The 24,822-nt window shown below is 57.5% G+C and overlaps 1 protein-coding gene across 1 annotated transcript in view; it reads left to right on the top strand.

The window, feature by feature from the left end:
• Positions 1 to 24,822, top strand: part of EXD3 (exonuclease 3'-5' domain containing 3) — a 202,236-nt gene that overhangs the window by 153,908 nt on the left and 23,506 nt on the right. The window contains exons 22-23 of the mRNA XM_074161367.1: positions 12,445 to 12,456; positions 14,772 to 15,084. Coding sequence (XP_074017468.1) covers positions 12,445 to 12,456; positions 14,772 to 15,084 — 325 coding nt within the window. The remainder of the gene's footprint in view (positions 1 to 12,444; positions 12,457 to 14,771; positions 15,085 to 24,822) is intronic.

Here is a 24,822-nt window from a genome sequence, read left to right as displayed (position 1 = left end):
CCCTGAGCTCTTGCCTCTGCAGCGCTGGGGCATTTGGCTGCTTTGAGGAGGTTGCGGAAGCTCTGTCTTCCTGATTAAAATTCTCTTCACAGGGAGCCAGGCTAGGGAATTCAGTAAAAATGGCTATTTAAAATGTCCTCATCCGAGGGTCTCCAAGTACAGTCAACTTGGTGGGTAAGGGTCCAGTTCTCCACCCTGGGGAAAGGCTTCTCAGTGGTGGCTGTGGGAGATGGATAAATGTATCAAAATGGTCTTTTTGCTTCTGTGAGGAAGAACTGGCCCTGTATGGAAAAATTACAGCCTTGCTTGGACTTCCTCAATATAAACCATCGCATGCAATCACTGGTGCACAAACGTCCATGTCATACCCTCAGTGAAATACAGTGGAAAAGTCAACGAGGAACTGATGGACCTGAAAGAAATGTTATCTGGGAGGTTACGGGCTGCTGTAAGTCAGGAAGCGTGGAGCACAGCCCCTTCTTTGGCAATAACGGTAGCTGTTCAGGTTGATTCATTCGGGAAGGGAATGCCCCAAACTGTGATTGTCATCCAGAACCATTTTATCTCCATTAGCGTGGAGGAGGGTAATAACACTGGAGCTGGAAACTGAGCTCCGGGCTGTGGGGAACATAGAGATGCAGAGATTTTCTTCCTGCTCAGGGTAACCAGAAGCTTTTGCAGTTGGGGGTTGGGTTGTGCAGAATGAACTGCCAGCTTGGGTGTTTTATTTGTTGACCCTACTGAAATGTTTATAGCTGCCACCAACGTGATTTCTAATTTTAGGACGTTCTTTCCAATATTTCTCTCCTCTTCTGGCAGTCAAACATTTTTCCCACCCAGACAGCTTCCTCTTACATGACAGGTGAGGGCGGTTGTTCACAGCATGTGAGAACTTCTCACCACCTTATTTTACAAATGTTCTCCACTGGTTTGGACTTGGCAGGTGTCCCTTTCTTCTTCAGTCTGTCTGCAATGAGATAGTCGCCCCATCTTAATCCATGGAATCCATGGAAAGCCTGTTCTAGCCCTCTTTAACAATCCCCTGATGTTCCACAAAATCTTTTGACATCTCACATCTAGATTGCCCAGGGGAAGGAAAGGCTTCAGGGCGATCTGGTCACAGCCCAGCCTGTTACGAGGCCGCTGGGGTCCGTGGGGAAGTGCAGGCTGAGCAAGAGTCTGTGGCCGTGTGTTGGATGGTCACAGAGAGGCTTCCACTGTCTTGATAATTAGGCACTGACAAGCTGGCCTTGGTGGAGCCTGGCAGAGCCCTGGCTCTGCCCACTCGCCTTGTGTAGGGCAGTGGGGTAGTCCTAGTGGTGAGGCCAGCCCTAGGACCCCCCTCAGCTCCTGTCCCCTGGGGGGCCCTGGCACTTGATAAGAAAGGATGGTCTGGGAGCCCTGGCTCTGCCAAGCATGGCGTGGCAGCCCTGGAGGCACTGGACATCTACGTGAAGCCTGGTGAGCTTTGGGTCTCCTGCTCCTGTGGATCAGAGGTGCTGTGGTGGGGTGTGGGTCAGCAGGACTGGTCCAGGCTTGGCGGGTGTCACTGGGTGACGCTTGCATAGCACTTGGATGCTCAGGTATGAATTACATTTAAGACCCCTAAGCCAGAGGATTCCCATCCACCCCCTTTCCTGGACTCACGTCGTCAGGAGACCCCAGCCCTGGCTTTCAGAGCTGGGCATCACAGCTTCCCAGGACAGCAGCTTTGGCTCCAGTACACATGATGGCCCCAGTGGCTCGAGTGACAGTATTTTCCTTTTCGGCTTTGCAGCGTAGCAGGAGACATTTATGGTGCTGTCTGGCACAGGAGGTTCCTCACTTCTCCTTTCTCCTCTGGGAAAATGTTCAGAGAACAAAAAATAATAAATTTAAAAGACTCAGTATTTTCTCTCATGGAAGAAGCTAGAGCTGTGTCTCTTAAAGCTAATGAGGGGATGGGCATTTACTGTGTGGAAGAAAGCACACCTGGTTTGCTCCCAAGTCCGTCATCTCGAAGGCCTCCAACAGCTCACGTGGAGTGAAAGAGAATCTGGAAATAGGGCCCAGAAATGGGCTGAGCACAAATCCCGTGCCCGTGGTGCCTCTGAACACTTGTCTGGCTCTCACTCTGTGGTGGACTCACCTCAAGCCCCACCTCCCGGACCATTTTCTGGATGCCTTTTGACAGCAGGGAGCTTTGAAGGCTGCCTCTGTCTCTCCTGCAGCAGAAATCCCCCCTTTCCTGCCTGACTGTCCGTCCCAGCTTCAAAGTGGTTGCAGAGTGCCTATGGCTGGAAAAACACACCTAAAATTCATTTCATATGAAGAGAGGGTCTGAAGACACTGGAGAGCAGGAAACATATGCTAGGCTTGTGCGTTGGGATGAGCTGTGTGCACAGGGGCTACAGGCACCCCCGAGAAGCCCCAGTTCACGCAGTGGTGGCCAGCAGATGCCAGCCCCCTTTGTCAGCTCTGCTTGGCATCATGATCCCACCATGGGCCCTGCTTTCAGGGAACCAGCCCCTTGACAGGTCTGCAGTTCAGGGAGGTTCATCTCTCCTCCCTGGACACTTTGAAATGTTGGCTGCTTCGCTCTGGGCTGTTCACCGGCAGCAGTGGTTGGGAGAGGAATAGGTCTTGGTCCCCAGTGACCCTAAATGCTGATAGGGAGAGTTGTCCTCAGCTTGTCTCTTCCTCCCCAGGGCCAAGGAAGGGGTCCCATGGGCAGAATGGGGTTGAACACAGGACTTGGGGCAGTTTGAGTCCTGTCCCTGGGGACTCTGCTGTGTATGGGGCAGCAGGGAATCAGTGAGACGGGGCAGACGCCTGAGCTGCCGTGTCCTTCAGGAGAGCGCACATCCCTGTGCTGCCCTCAGCCTCTGCCAGGCTGTTTCCATGGGTGCGGTATGGGGAGAGGAGGGAATTGGTCACTTCTGCCCATGACATAAACGCAGCCCACCTCACTGGCTTGAGGAGCAGCAGTGCCCACCGGCGACACACTGGCCCCCGCTCCCGGAGCTGCAGAGCCAAGGGCATGTTTTGCCATTTGCCTTTTGCTCGTGGGGGGTTTCAGTGCCACTGCCATGGCAGGGATTCACACACATTCCTGACCACGGGCTCATCCCTGCGACGGCACCGCAGCTCACTCCGGATGCCAGTGGCAGGTGCCAGCCCTCAGCGTGGGGACTGGCACAGCCGGGACGCCTGGTCTGACAGAGCAAGAACCCCCATTTGGGTGTGTTTGAGCTCCTGCCAGGCTGCCTTCCCTGCTTTCCTTTTGTCCCGTTGCTGGCTTCGATGCGATCCCGCTCCCGGCGCATCTCTCCCGGCGCTGCCCGCAGCCCCGAGCCACAGCCGTGGGCTGAGCCAGGTGACAAATACCCGGACACTGGGACTATTATTTATTTACTGTCACAGCCCCGGTGGCCCCCGGCCGAGCCTCTGACCACTACGGCCACTTTTTTTGTTTCCTTCTTCGCACATTTTTCTGGACGCTGTGTTTTCACATCTCTTGTTTGTTTGGAATGCCAGGGGCGGGGGGTGGGGCAGGGAATGGACACACAGCAGCGAATTCCCAGCCTGGACCACGCTGTGTCCGCCGCCTGCAGGACACGGGGCAGGGAGGTGTGAAAGTCCCTGCTGAGAACGTGCTCCCATTGAAACAGCCGAACCAGACGCCTGCAGCCCCCAGGTCTTTGTGTGGTCAGGGTGGCTGCGACCCCCGGCGGAGGGAGGCGAAGGCTGAGCCCCTGCTCCGACACGCGTGGGCAGATGCCTGCGGCTCCGGCAGGACCCAGCTGCTGCATTCCGGGGGGAGCTCGCAGCTGGACACGGAAGGAGGAATTGGGTGCTTCATCTGCAGGGGTCAGGGAAGATGTTTCCTCCCAGCCCACCGTGGCTCTGAGGCTGTTCAGTTCCTGTTGTTCATTGCCAGCAAACCTGGCTGGATGGGGATCGGGGCTGGGCGATGGCTGGGCCGGTGTGGGAGGGACCCTTCTCCCCAGCAAGCCCCAGCTCTGGCTCACAGGAGGGCATTGGGCTGGGGTGGGCAGAGAAGGGAGCTCAGCAGGGACAGGCTGCGGGCACTGCTGGCTGTGCTGTCGTGGATGTTGGCTGGAAGCAGCTGCCTTGAGCAGGGATTCGGTCTTCTCACGGGATTTTCTTGGGCTCCAGATCTGGATGATGCTTAGGCTAGTAGAACTCGGGGGTGCACATCCCACCAGGAAGCCCCACCAGCTCCCTCTCCTAGGCCTTCATTTTAAAACAACTCACAAGGAGTTTCATGCCAGCCTCAGCAGCTCCAGCACATGGTTGTCCTGTGTTTCAGCATCGGTGCAGCCCCAAAAATTAGAGCACTTTTGGGTTCTCAGGCATGTCTGGCTTTGCCCTCTGCCTCTGAGGTCACTGCTCCGGGGCTGGGCGCGCTGCCCGGAGGGGACCTCCACGCATCCCGGCCAGCCTCAGCCATTCCGGCCATCCCGCCTCTCCCAGCTGGCCTCTCCTTGACCACGCTCAGGACCTCCTCCCTTTCCTTCCCACATCCTCTCCTGCCCTTCGGGAGCGGATCCTGTTTGTGGTGGACCCCTGAGGGTTTCACCCACTGGGCAGTTCCTTGTTTCTGGCTGCCGGTTTGTCAGATCCGGTCGGGGTTGTTGGGTTTTTTTGACCGATTCTTCATACTTCTGTGTTTTCGTTTCTGTTGCTGCTTGGCCCCAGGTGCCCCCCAGGGCAGCCCAGCAGCGTGGCAGGGTAAAGGCAGGCTGAGGACATGCAGGGAGGGCAGGAAGCCGGGTGTGACCATTGCCCGGTGGCACGGCACGGTGCCCAAACCAGAGCCTTTGGCACTGGGCTGGCAGAGCTGGGCCCACGCTCCCTGCCAGGTCCGTCCCCTGGCACACGGGGACAAGCAAGATGGGGTAACATCAGGCTCCGTCTCTGCCGGAGCCTCCAGCAGGGAGCCTGGCTGTCCTGTCCTTCCCACAGAAAGCTCGAGGGAAGGTGAGGCTTGCGTCTGCAAGCGAGCTGCACTCATCGTCCAGCATTTGTTCCCAAGCAGATGTCAGCAGGTACCTGGTGAAGCAGGATCACCCGTGCCTGTGACAGTGGCACAGGCTGGGTCCCAGCTGTGCCTTCCCCATGGGACTGGAACTGAGCCGGGGTGTTTCACAGCAGTGTGGGCAAGGCGGGAGCACCCAGGCTGGGCTGAGCACCCTGCGCTGGCCTGAGGCACCCAGGCCAGCATCACCACCCGTGCTGGCGTTAAGCACCTGGACTGGCCTAAACACCCAAAGTGGCATTAGCACCCAGGCTGGTGGTAGCACCCAGGCTGATATTGGCTCCCAGGCTGGAGTAAAACATCTGGACAGGCCCCAGCTCCCCAGGCTGACAGGAGCACCCAGACCGGGATCTCCTGACTCCCTGGATTCAGAGGGAGAAGGACAGGGCCAGGCTGCAGCAAAGCATGAGGCTGGAAAAGAGGTTTAGTTGGATTTGGTGGAGCTTGCAGGAAAATGGGAACAGCCCCAGTTGAGCTGAGGAAAACCTGAAGGGATTTAGAGTAAAGCCAGCAGCTATTCACCACCCTCTGCGTGATCCTGGGTGTCTGGAACCCCTCTGCGTCCTGATGTACCCCGGTGAGGTGGCAGTGCGCTCCTCCAGGGTGACCCCCCTTGCTGCTGATGCCCATGGGGTACCAGAGGGTGCAGACGGCCGCAGCCTGGGTGCTGTGTCCTGCCAGAGCCTGTCAAGCCCCCAGCTCAGCCGGGGCATGGGGTGTTTTGGCCTGAGGGGTGCAAAAGCCAACCGTTAGGAAGTGATGCAGGGCAGGGGGGTGACAGCAGCCATGCCACCTCGGGCCCTCCGCAGCAGGGCAGCTCCCTGCCTGGCCCTGGGGGACAACGCCAGGAAAGCAGTTTGTGTTAATCCAGACTGCCTGTCCCCAGGCCACAGTGACACTTTCTCAGCTCCTTATCCCAACCAGAAGCAACAGCACTAACCTTGCCAGCCTCTCCAGCGGCTGAGCCCATGGGAGCAATGAGAGGGGCTGTGCTATGGCCGCCGTCGTGTCCCCCTGCAGGTCTGGACCCTCCGGCTGGAACAGTTTCTGTCTCCCAAGAGATTTCAGGGCACTGCTCCCGTTCACAGCCCAGGACACAAAACTTCCTGGCAGCCCGACAGCCCTTGCGTGAAGCCAGCCTGGGAGCAGGTCCCAGGGGATGCTGCGGTGGCCATGCCAGAGGCTGCCATCCCCAGCATCCTCCCCAGATGGGCCGAGCGCCGGAGGAGACGAGGGTGGCTTTTGGGAGGGTCTTCCTTGGGGGATACTGAGGTGCTGTGGCATCGGGGAGCGACGGGGTCTTTGTCAGCGTGTGCCTTTTGGGGTGTCTTGGCCTTGCGCTGGCTCTGAGTAACCCTCACACCTGGACTGAGGCTCTGGGGCTTCATCCTGTGAGACCACCAGAATAACTGAGGGTTAAACCCCACCATATCAGCTCAGCCAGGAGCGTTTTTGCCACTTTACTTTCTCCCTGCTCTTGTGACACAAAGAGCAAAGCTGCCAGTTTGCCCGGAATGACCTCTGTGCCCTACAAACCTAACCCCTTCCTCGAAAAGACAAAAATCCCATTGCCTTGCACCTCCGTCTGTTTAGCGAACAGTTTAACCTAACAAGATTAGCATTCGAGGTCATCTCTTCTTCTTTTACTTTTTTTCCCACACCGTTTGCAAAGAAAACAGCATTGGATTTAGGACAAAAGCTTGAAACCCCTCATTTGTAAGTAGTGCAGCCTTTGGAGGCTGTTTTGTTCCAAAGTTATCTGGGGAAAGGGCTTGCGAATCCTCCCCTAAAGCAAACAGGAGTCGGCCAAGGGGCTCAGTCCTGGGGAGGATGGAGCGAGAGCCCAGCACGGGGCACCTGCACCCGGCTCTGCCCACTGGAGGATTGGGGAAATTCTGTTGGGTTATTCCCCCCAAGGAGGTTTGCAGTAGCAGGGAGAGGCTGCTGTGGGGTGGCTGGAACAGGAGGGAGTCGGGATTCATGTTCCCTGTTCCCCCGTAAACACCTTCCGGTGATGTTTCACTGCACACCTCCATCCATCCCTGTTGGGAAAGCACGGGGAGTGCAGGCTCATCCCGGAGGTGATGGATGGAGCTGCGGCAGGAGGAGGGTCGTGAAGGAGCAGCGAGTGTTGAAGCTGAATTAACCTGTGAGGGGACACAAGTGCTTTTTTTGTATGTGTCTGCTTGTCCCTAAACACCGTCACGTCCCACCACGAGCCCCTTCCTGTGGGCCAAGCCACCTGGCCCCCCCCTGCAGCCTGGCACTGCCCAGAGAGGTGACAGGCAAAAAAATCCCCAGGGAATTGTCGGTCAGGGAGGGGAAGAAAAGGTAAAGGGTTTGATTTTCATTCTTTGGGACTGTTCTCCCCTCCCTCATCTCCCGCCTGCCCCCTCCCTTTTCGCCACATTGTGCTGAGCTTGAATCAGACCTTCACAAAGGGGATTAGAGGCCGGTTGCTGATAAATAGCAAAGCAGGTTGGAAGCGTGGGAACCAGCCATGGCGCAGCGCGGAGGGACATTCCTGCTCCGGAGGGCCGGGCGGGAGCAAAAGTCCGGACTAACCCTGGGTCACCCGGGGGACCCAGCGCCTGAGAAGATTTGTTCGGACACTGGCTTTTGTTGTGCACAGTTCCGTGTCAGCCCAGCGTGTCTCTCGCTGCTATTGATGGGGAAGGAAAGCACTATTGTCAGGCCCCCGAGGGCCCCCCTTTCACTCCTGCGCTCTTGGGGTGACGTCAAGGCGGTACGTGGGAACCCGAGCAGCCAGCCCAGACCAGGGCGAGTGGTCCCGGTGATGCTCCATGTCTGTCGGCCCACTCACAAGGCAAGGAGAGATGCTCGAGGGGTCTTCAGGAGCTAAGCATCATCTGTGGGGCCGAGAGCTCTGTTTTCCCCCTTTGCAAGCTGTCCTGGCACTGCCAGGAGAGCCAGGGCCAGGCAGGACGGATGCTCCAGCAGGCAGTTGGGTAGGAACATGGAGGGTGTTTTCTCCATCTCAGTCTCGGCATTATCAGTGAAACTTCCCAGAGGTAGGGGATGGGGCAGAATCGTGCCAAAAATTCATGCCGGGAAATGGCTGCTGGACAAGAGTGCGGTCGCCCGGCCCTGCGAATCCCAGGGGTGTCTGCAGTGTCACTCTCGCCCCACCTGGACACCTGCTGACGGGTTGAGTGTCTTCCTCATCCTCAGGCTCTTATTTGCTGACATGATTTTAATCTCCACCTGGAGGCCCTGGGAGAGGTGGGAGAAGGTCCCAGGGCTGGGTCTGACCCACCCCTGGATCTGGCTCCTGCTCCAGCCTCTTTTCGGGAAGAGGACAGGCAGGGAATTTCCCTGATGGAGCACTGCAGGGTGTGCAGTAGAGCTGCTCTGAGCAGCTAAATGAAGCTCAGCTGCTCTGCATCTGGTGCCGAGGCTCACTATAGCATCGCAGAGCATCTGGGGACAGGCAGCGTGCCAGGGAGGGAGCCTGCTGGGAAAATCCCTCCATCCCACCTCCAGCTTTTCCCCCTGTGACCTGACAGTGAGGAGCTGCAGGTGACCTTGAACCTGGCAAGCTGCCCGGTCCTGGTCGGGGCTCTGCGTGTTCCACCCCTCGTCTCTGAGCTGAGCACCAAGACTGGGACTTGCTTCTCCTCTGAAGCCTGATTTTGCTGCCGAAGGCTCGCCAAGAGCTGAGGCTCCAGCACCCTGTGCTTTGGAGTCTGTACGGGGACCATCAGGGTGGGGGTGACTCCAGAGCTGCCCCTGAAAGCTCAAATGAGCTGGAGCCAAACGGTCTGAACAGCCCCATCCGAGTGGGACCCACAGGCTCTGTGCCCAGCAGGGAAGCAAACAGGGGAAAGCAACAAATATATTTACTGTCACTAGGTCCTCTGGCTGTGTCCCGCCACGTCGGAAGGCAAAACAAAAGCCTCCTCTATGAGCTGGGGTTACCCTGGAGAAATGGGGCAGCCCGAGCGGGACAGCGGGAACGTGGCCACTCGGCTGCCGAGGATGCACGCTGCCCTTCCTGGGAAATCTGTGTGGGCAGCTGCAGAAATATTCCTGGAGGTCACTTGGGAGTCTAGGAGCTGGAGGCGCAGCAGAGCTCTGTTAGGGCCGGGCAACAGCCAAGTTTTTTTTAAAAGAGCCGTGAAAAAAAATGGGAACGGCTTCCCAGAAGCAGGATTTTCAGCACGCGCTGATCTGAGTCCTTCCTGGTGGGTGGAAGGAGCAAGTTGTCACCTGGCCACATTTTTGGGATCTTGCCCGAAATGGCCCCATGGCCCCAGGCATGCTAGAGAGCAAGGACCCGCTGTGCCATGTGTCAGTGCCACTGTTCACTGGTGCCCAAGTGCTGAGTCAGCACCTGGGGAGCCTGGGGTGTTCTTGATGAGCCTGGGAGCATGCACGAATGTGGGACAAGAATAGTGATGGGGATGGGAATGAGGATGGAGATGCAGGTGGGGATGAGGGTGAGGTTGGGGATGGGAATTGGAATTGGAATGGGGATGCGGATGAGGATGGGGATGAGGATGGGGACAAGGATGCTGTCCTACTTGGAGCAGATGAGATGCTTTCAGACTCACCACCCTTGGTCAGGTCCCTGCACAAAACCAGCTGTGTTGTCCGGGCTCCTCTGGACAGCTGCCCCCGTACCCCACCTGCCCACCTCCTTCTCCTTCTCCTCCTCCTCCTCCTCCTCCTCCTTCTCTTCTGAGGACGCAGAGACCTGCAGGGCTGGAGGAAGCTGGGGTGGGACCAGCCTGAGACAGCCAAGTCCTGCACGTCACAGCATGGTGCTGCAGTGCTGGTGCATGCCTGGCTGCAGCACATGCCTTGGGCATGGAGAGGAACTCCCCAGCACCGGGAAGGGGATGTTGCTCTGGATGAGGAAGCTCCTTCCAGCCACTGACTGCCCTTTGGGTGTTTGACCTGCTGCAAAGGCATCTCCTTCATCCTCCATCAGCCCAGCCCCCACCCCCAGCCTCCGAAACCCTGCAGGGCAGAGCATCACCCACCCTGGGCCAGGCTGAGCCCCCCTGGGGTGCTTGGATGAGCCCCCCACCAAATGTTCTCTCCAGCCTCTCCCACCACCTCACCCCTGCAGACCTGCTGAAGGGACCCAGCTGGTCACTGTCTGCCATGTGATGGGCTGCTGTTGGATTTTTCTGTAGAAAATAAAGAGTCCTGCAACAGGAGGGGAGGGTTTTTTTATTATTATTATTATTCCCAGGCTATCAGAGTCACCAACTTAGCCCTGCCTAATTGGATACAGCTGTTTCCTGTGCGCTCAACAACAGGACTGATGCTCCGCCATCCTCCTGGATGGTTTATTTAAATAGGTAAGATCCGGATTTCCGGAGCGAAACAAACAGTGCCAGATGCCTGGACCCTCCAGCCCTGAACCCTCTGCACCCCTGCAGTGCCCCCGCCACCTCGCTGAGCCTTTGGTCCCCTTCGGGGTCCCCTCTGCCACCGTGGTGGGACAGGGAGAAGGCACTTGTAGAGGTGCTGCCGGTGGTCCGTTTTATTCCTTTATTCTGGTGCCAGAGAGCACCAAGAGCAATTGTCCCCTGGCCCCAGAAGACCACATTTCTCTGGCTGTAGAGGCATTTGCATGGGACACCTGAGGATCAGACCTCTCCTCTCCATCAGTGGGACGCTAAGCCCATGTGCCCCTCACACAGCTCTGCAAACTTGTGCGTCCTGGAGGAGAAGAAATGCCCCAAGTCAGTCTGTCTGCGATGAGTCAGAAGCACAAATAGCAAGTGTGAGAAAAGGCAGTAGCCGGGATGGCGAGGGAGGGCAGGCTGGGAGCCTCAGCGTGTGTAAGACAGACTGTCAGGTTTTGCAGGCTGAGTTTTGTGACTGTTTTGCAGGGTTAGATTAAATGGGAATGGATATTAACCTTTTGGTTGCTGCAATCGGGCAAAACAATTCTATTAACAACAGGTGCTTATCACTTCCTTTTAACTGATGTTCAATGTTCGACCAGTCAGAGAGCAGCCTTAAAAACTGGGTATCTCTGAGGTGCCTCGCTGGGACCAGTGAAGGCACATGGGTCAAACTCCCCGGGACTTGTAAATGTCCCCGTGAGGGAGGTGTCAGCCAGGACGGGGACACCTTCCTTGGGTCAGGCCAGTGAGGGCCGTCCTGCCAGTGCTCCCCTCACCCTGCCCCTGCCACAGGCAGGTTTGCAGCTCCCGATGCTCGTCAGTGGCAGCCCCATGTGCCGGGAGCCGCGGTGGCTCTGCCGCCTGCACCCCCCTCAGTTCAGAGCCCCCGTGGCCGGCGAGCATCACCGTTCCCACGGCTCGTCCCTTTGGCTCTTTTCAGAGGAGCCGTTTGGTGGTGTGAAGGCTCTTTAGTGTTAATTACTGGCTTTTTGGGTGCAGTTACATGATGTGGTGATGCTGCCGTGTCCTGACACCATGCTCCCATGCGGTGCACTCACCCCACTGCTGTGGCATCGCCGGCTCCAGCACCAGCAGCTGAAGCGCCAGGAAACTCTTATCTGTTCTGTAGGATTTGGTTTGGAATCAACTTGGCTCCCTGGGGCAGGTCAGGCTGCCACCGCAGCCCCACTGTCCCTGGGCCTGATGGCCCTGATGGCCCCGTTACTGCTCCCTGGCAGAGCTGGAGCACACAGTGAAGCTACTCAGCACAAGCCCGGTTCAGGCCATGGTCCCTTCCAGTGCTGCCACTGGGATGGCGCCCATGGGTGGGGGGTTTCCGGCATGGGCTCAGGTGAGAGCTGCCCCCGGCGGGGGGAGCAGGGAGCCGCCTGCAGCTGACACTGGCCGTGCCTGGTTGCCGTGGGGCAGCTCTCAGCGCAGGCTTATGGCAGTCCTGGTGTCAGGGTGCTTCACAAGAGCCTGGTGCTTCCCCTTTTTCTTTTTTTTCTTTTTCTTTTTCTTTTTCTTTTTCTTTTTCTTTTTCTTTTTCTTTTTCTTTTTCTTTTTCTTTTTCTTTTTCTTTTTCTTTTTCTTTTTCTTTTTCTTTTTCTTCTTTTTCTTTTTCTTTCTTTTCCTTTTTCTTTTTTTTTTACTTATTTTTCTTTTTCTTCTTTTTCTTCATCTTCTTCTTTTTCTTTTTTCTTTTTATTTCTATTTTTCTTTCTTTCTCTCTTTTTTGTTCTCACTCGCTCCCAGCCTTTCACACCGTGCTCGCACTGTGGTGCCTTTCACCCACCTGCGCTCTCCTTGCAGTTCATACCCATCAAGCAGCTTGTTTAGTGCTGCTCGTAAGGATTCACAGCCCTTTGGTAGAGATATTGCCGTGCCCAAACACCCTGACCATTGTTGTGGTGGTGAAGCCTTGTCACCTCTATAGCAGAATCCAAAGACAAGCCATAGCTGGACCACAGACTGCAGGGCTATCTGCCAGGGTGGTGGTGAGCTGCCCTGGGCTGGCAGTCAGGCAGGGTGGCTGGGATGGTTTCTTCAGGCTTTATGGCTGGGGAACCACCTCGTCATCCCCAGCTGGCAATGCCAGGGTGGCACAGACGTCTGTCCACTGGGGGAGATGGGTCCCATCCCCACGGGCTGGCTTTGCATCGGCACCAGTTAACAAAGATGAGCTGAGTTTGAGCAAACAGAAACAAGACCAGGCGTGAGCCCAGCATCCTCTTATTTGCAGGGAGAACCAGAAGAAATCCTGGTGCCTCAATTTCTCTGCAGGCACCAGACAGCCAGATTTTGGGGGTCATGAGCGCTTTGCCGGTGACTGCAGAGGCAACAGAGGTGACCGGTCCTCACCCACCACCCCTCCTGGCAAGCAGGGCCTTGCAGGGCAGCAGGGTTGCCAGCCATTTGGTCCCAGCCGTGTTGGACCGAGCGCCGGTGCTGGGAGAGGGGAGCGATTCGCACCTCGGGCGGGAGATGAAAGAGCCGCTGGCGCTTGGAGATGAAAGAGTCGTTGGGGCCGTGGTGCGGGGCGAGGACAGGAGGCGAGGGGAAGCCCCGCGAATTGTTTTTCTTCTCATCTCTGCTGCGCAGCAGGATGGCGGCAGCCAGTGCCAGCCTTTCCCAGGGCCGCAGCCGAGCGGGTCCCCGTGCCGAGCCCCACACCACAGCCCCACGGTCCCCTCCCAGCTGAGATACCAAAGCGGCAGTGGGACCCGTGAGCATCCGTCAGGATGTTGCGTGGAGGCAGGGAGGCTCTGGGGGTGTTCACTGAAGGAGAAGGGGTGCGAGGGGGTGTTCTTGCATGGAGGCAGCCATGCCACTCCAGGTCCTGCCCGTGACTGTGCCAGCTGCTTGGGGTCATCTCTGTCATGCAGCATCGGGTGCCATTGCGCAGTGGTGTCAGCAGTCTCCATCTCTGGTTTGTGCGTGGTGAGGCCAGGGACAGGACTTGGCGGCTTGTCTGAGGGTGGCAGGGGAACAGCAAACCTCGGTGTCCCCAGTCCCTGGGACTCCTGTCCCCAGGCAAGAGCGCTCCCATGTCACACCATCGCAGTGCTCATGCAAGCGGGAGCTTGGCGTGACTGGTGCCCTGCCCTGTGCCATGTTGCCATTGTGCACCCTGCTGCCTTTAGCTCAGCCCTGGGCCTTCAGGTGCAGGTGTGGATTTGGTCACACCAGGACCATCATCTGGGCCTCTCCAAGGGGTGATTCTGTGTTGGGCTGGTCCTTCAGTGCCTCTTCTGCCATCTCTGCTCAAACTGTAATTCAGCAGGGCTCAGGCAGCACCCAGGCAGGTCCCTGTTTATCATGAGGGCATACTAATGTCTCTTTAGCCTTGCCTTTGCCTGAGACTAAAGCTGGAGGAGCAGGAGTCCTGGGGGCAGTCAGAGCCACCATGAGCTGAGAGGGTGTCTGCTGGGCTGCCAAGGGTGCTCTGCTTCAGAGGACCCTGCAACCTTCTGCACTGGTGTGGTTTGACCCCAATGGCTCACGCAGAGCAGTGAGAGCAGAGGCTGGTGCCCTGGCAGATGGGCTGGGACTTGGAGGTTTGGAGTTTGACTAGCCTTGGGCTTTAAGGTTGAGCCTCCAAGACCAAATGGCAAACTACTTCCCCCCAAAGATTCTACCCAAGTACCTGAAAAAGGCCCATTTCTCATTTCTATGTATCGTTTTTGAATGCAAGAGCTTTCTCTAGAGCCTGGACTGTTGCTTTGAGGAGCCTCAACCTTGCAAGTACCCATGAAATGGGGCTGAGCAGGACAAGCTCCCAGCCAGCTGCTCCCTCCCAGGATGAATACTGAGTCTGCTCACCCCAGGCTGCTCAGGCAGAGCTCAGAGGGTTTTATTCTCCAGCACTAGCCCTGTGTGTCCCAGAGCTCTGCAGGACCTTCTGGCAGGCTGGTGGTGGCCAGAGGCCCTGACCAGCTATGGCCACAAGCAAAGGACAGTGAGGAAAAGGGCACTGAGCCCCCTGACATAGCGGGTGGGGACCAGCAAGGCTTTGGAGACCTACAGAGAGTGTTGGGGGAGGATGCTGATGGAGACAGAAAGGTCTCTGGCTTGGTGTCTGCATGACCTTGACTGCAATGGGCTCATCACTGCATGGACTGAGCTGAAAAATGGGGCGGGGGTTGGGGATGGGGGGAATCACTTGTTTCAGCTTAATAATTTTCATTGCCTCAGGGTGGCTTGGTTGGTTCTGAACCTCTTCAGCATGATTGGATTCAGGCAGAGCTCAGGTGGGGTGGAAAATCCGGTGCCGTCCTCTAAACCCATCTCTCTGTTTGTGTCTCCCGGCTGCTCTCCCGGCAGGTCTGGGGCTGCCGTCCGTGCTTGCTCGGACGACACTGCGCATGTCCCATGCAGGACCCTCTCCACGTGTGGAGCTGTGGAGGAGCTCCAGGGTCCCGGGCTGGGCTGGAAGTGCCGGACAAACCCTCCTGGCTGCTCCTCTCTCACAGCTGCAGTGAGTTTGACAGTGCTCTGCCTGCCCCTCCCTGGCGACCACCAACCTCTTCAGGACCTGTGGGATTCCATTGGCACCGGGAAGCCTGGGGACGATGGCTGGGGGGACGGGGATCCCGACTCAGGTCTGTGCCTCTCCTCTGCGCCAGCTCTCCCTCCTGCCTCTTTCGCCCCGGCTGCTGGGTAAGGATCGCTTCTCACCTCGCACAAAACCTAACACCCGTGGCCTTGGCTCGATTTGTGGCTCGATTTGTCACAGGCAGGCAGTGATAACCTGCCCGCAGGCTCATCTCCGGTACACAGACACGTGTGTGCAGCGGGGCCGCTGCAGTCAGTGCCGGCGGGTGGGCGCCTGTGCTGGGCCATGAGCTAACCCTGCTGCCAGCTCTCCCAGCCCCGCTGCTGGACACTCCGAGTCAACCAAGAGTTTATTGAAACCAGCCCAGCAATGGACTGGGAGACAGCCTGCATTTATCGTGCTTCTGCTTCCCCCTGAATTCCAGTCAGCTGACGTGTTTAGATCAAACCTGATGACCCAAATCTGACTGCGGCAACGGAGAAGAAAAGTGACCCTCCGAAAAGAGCCACCCAGGAGAGCAGCCGCGTGTGCTTCGGGCCACCCTGGGCCACTGCACCCGGCCACGGCACGGAGAGGAGCAGCCAGGCAGCACCGAAACGTTTCACTGGTTTTAATTCAATTACTTTGTAGAATAGCGTGTAGCGTGGCTGACACCTTCACAGCATCCCATGGCAGCGAAACAGCTCGGGAAGCTGTCGCCGGTGGCCTGTGTGAAACAGCTTAGTGGGCTTGGGCCAGGATCTAATAAACATGTGTTTGCAATGCAAAAACCACCTGCCTCTTTGCAATGGGACCCGCCGATGGAGCTGGGGGAGCAGAGGATCACCCCATCCCTGCCAGCGGCTTGTTGGGGAACCTGGAAAACTTCCCCAGGCTTAGGGAGAGGCGGGTGGTGGGATCAGGGAGGGAGCTGCCTTCACAGCCGACTGCAGGTGGAGGCAGGAAAGGAAGCAATGGTGGGAGGGAAGCAAAAAAAATGGGCATGCATCCCTCCTTCCCCCTGCTTTCCTCATTAGCAGTGTGGAGCTGGTCGAGGCTGCAAGGTGGCAAGTGAATCTGGACTTAGTGAGGTCTTGCAGCCATATGGGAAGGCAGGGATATGTCCCCAGGGGTGGGACTCTTCAGGCATTCAGCACCCGCTGTGGCCCTGGGCACCTCTCAAGCCCACTTCCCTGAGCTGTCAAAGGTCTACAGCCAAGAATGGGGCAGAGCAGATATTTTTAAAGTGAAGAAACCAGGAAAACTCTTTTCATTTCATGATTCCTCCTGTAGCCCCATCTTTATCTCAGCATCAAACAACTGTGATGGGCAGAAGCTCAAATTGTTGCCCCAGGCAGGTCTCATTTAATTAAAAGCCTGAGCAAGGAGGATGTTACCCCAACTGTTTATCTTCTCAGGCGATGCCTGCCAATGTCTGGGGCAAGGAGATGTGGTCTATGGTGATGCATATCCCACCCCTGCTGTTCCCATTTTTCCCAGGGAGACCATCACCCTCCATGCTAAGTGCTCTTAAAATCTGGACACTCTAGATGCTGGCCCCAGGTGTTGTGCAGATGGGTTTTTCCATGGTGTGGTGATGCTTTCCCAGCCTTGCTTCCCACTTTCAGGGTAGCCTGAAGAGCAGTGGGAGTTTCAGATCTTGCAAATCCCAATGTGCTTTGGCAATGGTCTGGGAAGAACCAGCCCAAGCCCTGCAAACTGCTTAGGGGGAGCCAGGGGTGAGCTGTAGCAGCTCCAGTGGCTAAAGGGGGTCTGCCAGCCCTGGGACCCCTCTCTAGGGGACAGCAGGAGCAGCGTGCCCTGATGGGCAAGGGCTCTCTGCAGCAAAACCCCCAGGGGAGGGGAGTCCCCCTGGCACCCCTACCCACAGCCCCATCCATCCCTCCCCAGGAGGAACAGGCAAGGGGGACCCCAGCCACCTCGGGGTCTCGAAGAAGAAGCCCCAGGAGGGCTTCGCCTGCTCTGCTCCACTGGGGCTACATGCCCGGCTGGCTCCACACACGGAGCCCCTTCCTCCCCCCGGAGCATCCGCCAGGGCTCGGCAGAGCTGGCGGGGACGGCTGGCCCCAGAGCCCCTGCTAAGTGCTTGTGGGGTTGGGTTTTTTTCCACTCCTGGGAACCAAGCATCAGCTTTTGTTGGTGAACAGACCGTAGCTTTCATGTGAAAAGGTTAGTACAGTATGTTAGTTCCTAATGAGGGGATAATAGAGTCTGATTCTCACACCCTGGGGACTGCGAGGTGACAGCAGCACGGGAGAAGGGTATTTAACACCTTCGCCCTGGGAACCTTTTCCCTTTGCAGCCAGAATCCACCCGGCCCTGCCAAAAGCAGGGAGGAGGAGGAGAAGCGCAGTGCAGTGCCTTTGTCCCCGCTTCCCTCTTGCGCCGGGATCCCATCCCCTCGGCACACACATCCTCGCAGCGGGGGCAGCTGGGGGAAGAGCCTGGGAAGCAATCCTTCCATAACTCAGGATCTGGCTCCCCTATCACTGGCTCACAGTGTCGAAATGTCCCTGGCCATGGGCAGTGCGGGGGGGCTGTGGGACACGTTCCCCGGGACCGTGAGGTGGGGTAAGCCCCCTTGGTGTGTGCACTGTCCCTATGATGGGTGCCCTGTCTGCTGTCACCTCCCTCGCTGCCTCGCGGCTGTGTCTGTGCCAGACCTGGGGGTCACGGTGGCACCTGGGACATACTCAGTGGGCCAGGGTTCAGGGCCAGATGTGTCCCATGAAGTGCGGGCAGCGCAGCACAGCCTGGGTGCCGCATGGGGAGGATTTAAGGGCCTTGTTGCCCTGCTTTGCTTTTCCTAGAAAAATCAAGATTCCTTCCCAAACCCAGCCTCCCCCTCTCTGTCCTGCTGCAGCGACTCAGGAGGGGGAGAAGCCCTGTGAGTGTGCAGCACCTGGAGAGAACCGTGCGTGTGGCTGTGGCCCCCTCCAGAGCTGTCAGCCATCCGCAGCCACCTGCTATCGGGCGCAGGGAGAGGGGAGGGGGGGGGGCAGAAATCCCAGATACAGGTCTCTATTGCCATTTTCTCAGGGTAACAGCATCCAGCGAGGGCAGCCCAGATGCCAGGGTGAGGTTTCTCAGGGGTGATGGCCTGCCCGGTGTCAGGAACCGCAGTGCTGGTGGCGGCTGGGGACACAGACCCTCACTGGGGCAGGACGGGAGCCTCCCTCAGGAGCACGCTGCTGCTGCTGCTGCTGCTTCTATACCTGCGGGGCTCCGAGCTGGATCAAACCCATGACTGCTGTATTTATTGGGGGAGTTCAATTCAGACTGCCCATGCAAGGAGCTGGAATGTCCTCGGAGCAGGAGAGACCAGTTTCGCTAAATTCCACCCCCACAGGATGCCAGATTACAAGTGTCATCCATGGGCTGTCACTCCGGTCTGAGCCTTTTGGGCAAGACACCTTCCCACTACTTAGCAATCTTAGAAATGGCAGATTTTTATAGTAACCCTTTCTTGGGTGACCTGTTTCTTATTGAGGTTGCATGTGGGAAACCACCCGCTTGCAAGTCCCCGCGAGCCAGAGCTGCCTGTCCTGGGTTTGCTGCTCCCGCTGGGTCGTGCTCAGGTGGAACGAGGGGTGCTGCGGAGCGGCGGCTGAACTACAGTGGTGCCAGCAGCTCAGAACCCCAGGTCCCCTCCACATGGCTGGGTCAGACATCAGAGCATCAGAGCGAGTGGGGCTTTTTGGGGAGTACAGTCTGTGCGTGCTAGAAACAAGGTGCTGAGGAATTATTGCCACTGATGGCCAAGGTCGGTGTTCAATAACGTGGAGAGGGCTGGCTCTTGCAGCACTTGCCAGGTTTTGCCGCTGTACCCATCCTGGGCATACAGGTGATGTACAAGGGGGGTCTTCAAGCTGCCGTACCCCTCTCTGCTGACTTAGGCAGGCTGAGTCTCTGTGCCCCACCTCGCTCCCGGCAGCACCTGGCTTCATTGCTCGCCTCTTTTGTGCTATTTTCTTTCTCCTTCATTCTTTGAAATAGCAGGATGCCAGCTCCAGCCTCGCTTGGACAGCATGTGCTCTGGTTCCCGCGTCTCGGTTTGCGGTGACACGAAGCTGGTAGCAGTGCCTCCCTGTCCTCTGCCGTGGTGCACGGTCCCACAGGCATGTTGTGCCAGCACCAAAGCCCTCTCGGGGGATCAGGGCTGGGCTCACGGCTGCTCAATGTGCCAGGCTGTTCCTCTGCTCCCCAGAAAACCCAGAGGAAAGCAAAGGGTGGGATTTTGGAAGGAGATGGGCTTCAGGTTGGAGCTTTCCGCAGGAACCCCTGCATCCCAGGGCTGGTCATCTCCTCCAGCCTGCAGAGCTTTGGAGATTTCTGGATCAAATGAAAGTGTGGGAGCATCTCTGCTTCCCTGGGGGCACAGAAAAGGGGCTGAAGCCCAATTTTCTGCCCAGACATAGAGGAGGCTGCAGCAGGGGTGGGATGGAGGAGCTTGGGAAAGCAGGTACTTTAGACCAACCAAAATGTCACAGTGAGGTGTGATGATGGTCAGTGCCTGCAGGTCAGCATCATGAAGCACCCAACAAATGAGAATTCGACATTTTGCTTGTCTGTTTGGTTGCTTTTAAATATCCAAACCTTTGGAGCGGGGGAGCTGAACTGTGGTCCAGGCCTGGGGAGGGACTGGCCATGAGAGTGAAGAATTTGCTTTACTGAAACAGGGCTCTGAGGTCCAAAAGCCTACCAGGTGTGAAGATGGAGCTTGTGGGCTGTACTGTACGGCTGCTGTCAGGCATCACATTAAATATTTCTGGGACAATGGGTTGGAGAGGCACTGACCTTGGCGCTGCACAGACATGTGGGCAAGGCAGAGTCATGGTCCCTCTTCATCAGTGGGCAATTTCTGGGTCGTAAAGGACAGATTTAGGGTTATTGTGGAGCAACTATAGCCCGGCTCTCCTGTGCATGGGGCTGACATGGGTGCAGAGGCTGCCTCTTGCTTCTGTGGGCCCTCGGTGCAGGGACTCCCTGTTCCCACGGTGGGGAGTGGGGAGAAGTGCCAGCGGCTGCCGGTGGTGACATTGCCCACGGTGTGCCCGGCTGCACGGCCCCTTCTTGGGCTGCCCCAGCCGGGCCCCGTCCTCTGGAGACAGGGGCAGCAAATGGTCCCCTTGCTGGCCAAAGGTGGGTGGATGGGAGCAGGTTGCCCACCCTGGTAGGTAGGTTTGCATCATCATCCCTGGGCCCAAGGGGCATCTTTCTGGGTCAACCTGTGCAAGCCTGTTTGCACCAGAGGAGATGTTTTCCAGCTGAGATAGCCTGGGCCTGAGAAGCAGACGTTCCCTCGCTTGAGTGTGCTGAAATGTTTAATTAGAGTTTAACAGCAGCCTGGGAAAAAGGTGTCTTGTCATATTTCTGGGCTGCGTTTTGTTGTTGAACTGCAAGCCCTGTATGAGCAGAGCTGAGGGAGACCTGCCGCACAATGAGCCCTTTATGTGCCTCTCCCCGCGGCTCGCCCCGACCCTGAACTTTCCCATTAGCTGTTGGCGCAGTGCCCTCGTGCATGTGCCCGGGAGGGAGCCGGGGCGGCGTGGCCATGGGAGCACACAGCAATGGCTTTGCTCCTGGTTTTCGGGTTGGTGTTGCAGGAGAGGGGACAGTGTGGGGTGTCCAGAGGAGAGGACATCTCACCAGCTTGGATGTTTGGATGAGCCCAAGGTGCCCAGCTGTGAAGCAGGGTCTGGCATGTGGCCATAGGGATGCAACGTGAATGTGACAGCCGTGCACATGGCAGGATGCTGGGGTTCAGCGGGACGGCACCCGGGGACACAGTGTTCGCCTGTGCGGGACCCTCACCCAAATGTTTCTGAGGGTGCTGCCCACATGGATCAAAGGTTTCATTTCTTGGACCCCAAGGGGGATTCAGAGCTCAGTCCCATCCCTCTCACCCCACACGGAGACAGGAAGATGCTGTGCCCTGCCTGGCTGGTGGGGCCAGTGAGGCCCTCAGGATCCTCAGCCATCTCCATCACCCCCTGGGCACCCGGGTGGACCTGGGGAGTGCAGCCACCATCCTGAGGGAGCTAGGGAGGAATGCAAGGAATGGAGCACACACCTTCCTTCCCTGACTTCACCTCCACAAAGAGCCCATCAGCATTTTCCACTCGCGGGTATTTTTTTCTGTGGGGTAAAATTAGAGTTTTGCTGCCATTTGCCTGCTGGTGTCCTCTTCATCAGCAAAAGAGCAAAACCAGGTTTAGTGGGGTTGGATCACTCCTCTTGCCATCTGTCCCAGCTTTTGCCTCTCTAGTTGGCCACCGAAACAGTAGAGAGCAAATACCTTGAGTCCAGCAAAAGCCTAAAAAAATGCCACGTGCCTATGTGTATATTATTACCCCTTGACACAAGCACGTGACGCTCTAGATAGCTCCCTCAGCCCCCCCACTGCAATGGGAAGACATGGAGGTGTTGTGGCCGCCCAGGAACACGCCTGTCTCAATGTGGTGACCTCACATGTCACCAACACGCTGGGGTCACGTTGGCGCGTCTGGGAGGTGTCGGGTTGGGAACATGGGGAATCAGTGCACGAGGTCTCTGGGGGTTTCTCCTCGCTCCAGCAGCAGCGGCTCATCCCCTGGACTGGTGCTGGGCGCTTCCCCCTTGTAGGTCCCAGTTAGGAATTTGCATGGCTTCTTTCTGGGACTGTTTCTGGGGATCCTTTTGGAGAAGTCCTGCAAGAGCTGGTCTTTTCCCTTGAGATGAGACTCACATGGTTGTTCTCAAAGGAGATGGTGCTCCCTGTGAGCTCCTCTGTGCTGGAAATGCTGGCAGAGCCCAGCTGTGCAGCTTCACACTCTGCTCCCCTGTCAGGTGAACTCTACCATCACGACCAACCACTGCACTGGATGGTGAGAGCCTTCCAAAAGTGCTTGGCACCAGCCTGGTCTTCACCAAAATCCTTGCTTTTTCCACCCTTGTTCTGCCAAAGGTTTCTCAGTCAGTTTGGGGCCCCTGTGGCAGCACACAACCCGTACACTTTCATTTGGTATGTCCCACAGCCGTACTGGTCCAGCTTTGGGCCCAGAGGTGACCAGCCTTGGCCCCTCTCTAGATAGGGGCTGTCTAGAGAGAAGAACACTGGCAGGATGGATTTAGGAACATGGTTCTGGGTGTTAAAATCATTCCCTATCACTGGTATTTTCCTCTGGATGTGCAGGCAGTGTGGGCAGAGACTGACGCCTTTGCTCAGAGGCTCTTAGGTGATGCCATGGGGGAGCTGTGGGGACTTCCCGCTCCTCCTCCAGGCATGGTGACAGGGATGATCTGCAGCAGGGACCACCCCAGACTGCCCAGGAGGATTGTGCAGAGGGACTGACTGAATTCACTGGCAGGAAATGCCATTTCCACGGTGACATCCTGTCTGAGTTGTATGACCACCAGCACTGTGTCCCCTCCATTGCTGCTCCATTTCTCAGGAAGCTTCCGTGAGAGATGAGCGGGGTCTACACGGAGATCAACTGTCTCCCCTACAGCCTTGTCCTGTGTTTGAGCTAATGCTCACATGAGAGTGTGGGATTTTTATGCTCTCCATGAGGATGAGGACAAGTCTCGTCTCACAGCAGGGAAGGAGCCAAGAGAGATCTTGAGCTGTGAGGAGGGCAAAGCCTGGGGAGGCCGAGTGTCTCCATCAGCAGAGGCTGTTAGGAATGACAGATGGGTCACGGGTAAGCCTGCTCCTGAGCTGAGGCCTCTGGTGACGTGGTGGCCCTCCACACCTGGAACATCTGGGTGGCTGCTGTCTTCACAAAGACCCGGGGGAACAGCACAGTGGCAGTGACACCTGGGAAATAAGGTGACCTCAGGAGAGATGAATCCACCTGGGCCCTGAGAGATTTACGTGTGATGGAGAGCATGTTCTGGCTTCATCGTAACAGTAATGGCAACAACTGCATTGCAAAGACAAATATCTGCTGCGTCTCCACACCCCCAGCCACTGCAGAGCCTGCGAGGGGCAGCCCTGCCACCACCAGCTTCCCACCGGAGCGGAGTGCGCGGTGTCCCTCCTGTCCCACCTGGGGATGGTGGCCAAGTGAAACAAAGGGAAATGTGGGCCCCTCGCTCTGCTCTGCTCCCGAAGCCCCTGGCCTGGGGTCGTGGCAGGCTCTGCCCGAGATGGGGTCACAGTTTCATTTTCCAGAGCTGCTGAGCAGCGCCCCCCTCCATGGGGTGCTGGGCACCAGGGGCATGTGGGCAGGTCCCGATGGCTGCCCACGACAGGCAGCTGCCGGCCGGTGCCAAGATGTGTGGATAAGCCCAGGGAGGACAGCAGGTGCCCAGCTCCGAGGGAAGGGGCAGCATCCAGCCTGAAGGCATCCCAGCTCAGAGGCCGGAGCCCAAAGATGGAGCCACCATGGGGGCACCACGGAGCTCCCCATGGAGGGTGACTGCTACCAGCGCGGTGGCTGCCTGTGAGCGAGAAGCCACATCCACAGGGCTGGGCCACGCACACCGGGGTGGCTCCCGGCTCCTGGCAGACTTGCAGCGAGACGTTGAGCAAACAAGCCCACCGCAGCATGGGATCTGCAGGCAGGGGCTGCCTGCACCCTCCCTGCACTCCTCCTTCCCTGCCTGTGTGCTGCCTGCGACCCAGCTCCTGCCCACCGCCCCAGGGCTGCTGCTGCCCCCCGGCAGCCCTCCTGACACTCCTGAGGTGGTGGGCAGAGACCTGCTGAGTCTGGCCGTGTTGTGACACGTGTTGCCTCACATGCCACCATCCCCCTGCCCATCTGGCTGCAGGCCACCTTGCCCATCTGGTGACAGGCAGCTTGCCCAGGAGGGGACAGACTGGGTTCAGGGGTGACATTTGTCAGGGGGAGCTCAGTGTCATCCCCACTGGGGCTGGTGGGCAGCACAAGGGCTGCACGCTCCCTGCCAGCCCTGCGGCATGTCCCAAGGCACAGCTCATTCCCACAGCCACCTTGCCCAAGCAAGGGGTTGTGCAGCCCTTTTGTCCCCTGCCAGGGTGCACAGGATCTTGCTTTCACACCCCACTCCTCCCCTACCCCTTGGTGCCTGGGGGGGTGACAGTTTTTGGAGCAGTCCCACACTCGTGGAGACCACCCTGAGATGAGAAATGGTGCCAGCCTCTGTGTGAGGCTCTCGCTGGGCTCTTGGGCTGCTGCTCTAGGTTGTCCAAAGACACCAGGATAAACATACTGTGGGGACACCATCTGTCCCTCAGCCTGAGCAGTGGAGGAGCCACGTGCCCCAGTGCCAGCAGCGCAGCCATCGTGGCCGGGGCAGCAGGTGGCTGCAGGGAGCTGCTGCAGGAGCAGCATCGCCATCACGGTGGGCTCAGAGGGGGTCTTGGGTGCACAGTCTTGTGCCAAACCCATCCAGGGTATGACCTGTCAAAGGTCATGCCAAGCTGAGAGGCAGGATGGAAACCTCTGCCGTCAGCCAGAGCGCTGCAGGAGGTTATTTCCCCGCCGTCCCCAGCACCGCTTCTGTTCTGCAAAATGTCAAATCTGCTTTCAGCCACTTTCCATCCGTGTGCAGATGTGTTTGCCGCTGCCTGAGCCCCATGGGCTGGAGTTGGAGTTCGGACTGTCTCGTGTGCGGGATCGGGGAGCCCTGGGCTGGGCTTTGCTCCTTTTCTTATCACCACCAGTGGGTATGACAGAAATGGGGTTGTTTATGGGCTGTCTCTGCTCATCATGACTTTTTGATGCAGGGCTGAGTGGAAGCACAGGGCACAGGTCTGGGTTTGCTGTTGTGGGGCCACTGGAAGGCTGCTGCCTGCTCAACTGCTCCCCAGAAGTTAAAAAAAAATGTTGCAAACCCTTTGGTTCAGGAGAAAAAGAGAAGGAATCAAAAGGACTGGG

This window comes from Numenius arquata, chromosome 19 (genome assembly GCF_964106895.1).
Source record: "Numenius arquata chromosome 19, bNumArq3.hap1.1, whole genome shotgun sequence".
In the NCBI taxonomy this organism is placed as follows: Eukaryota; Metazoa; Chordata; class Aves; order Charadriiformes; family Scolopacidae; genus Numenius; species Numenius arquata.
The sequence above is the reverse complement of the archived record's forward strand: the minus strand, read 5'-3'. Positions and strand labels throughout refer to the sequence as shown.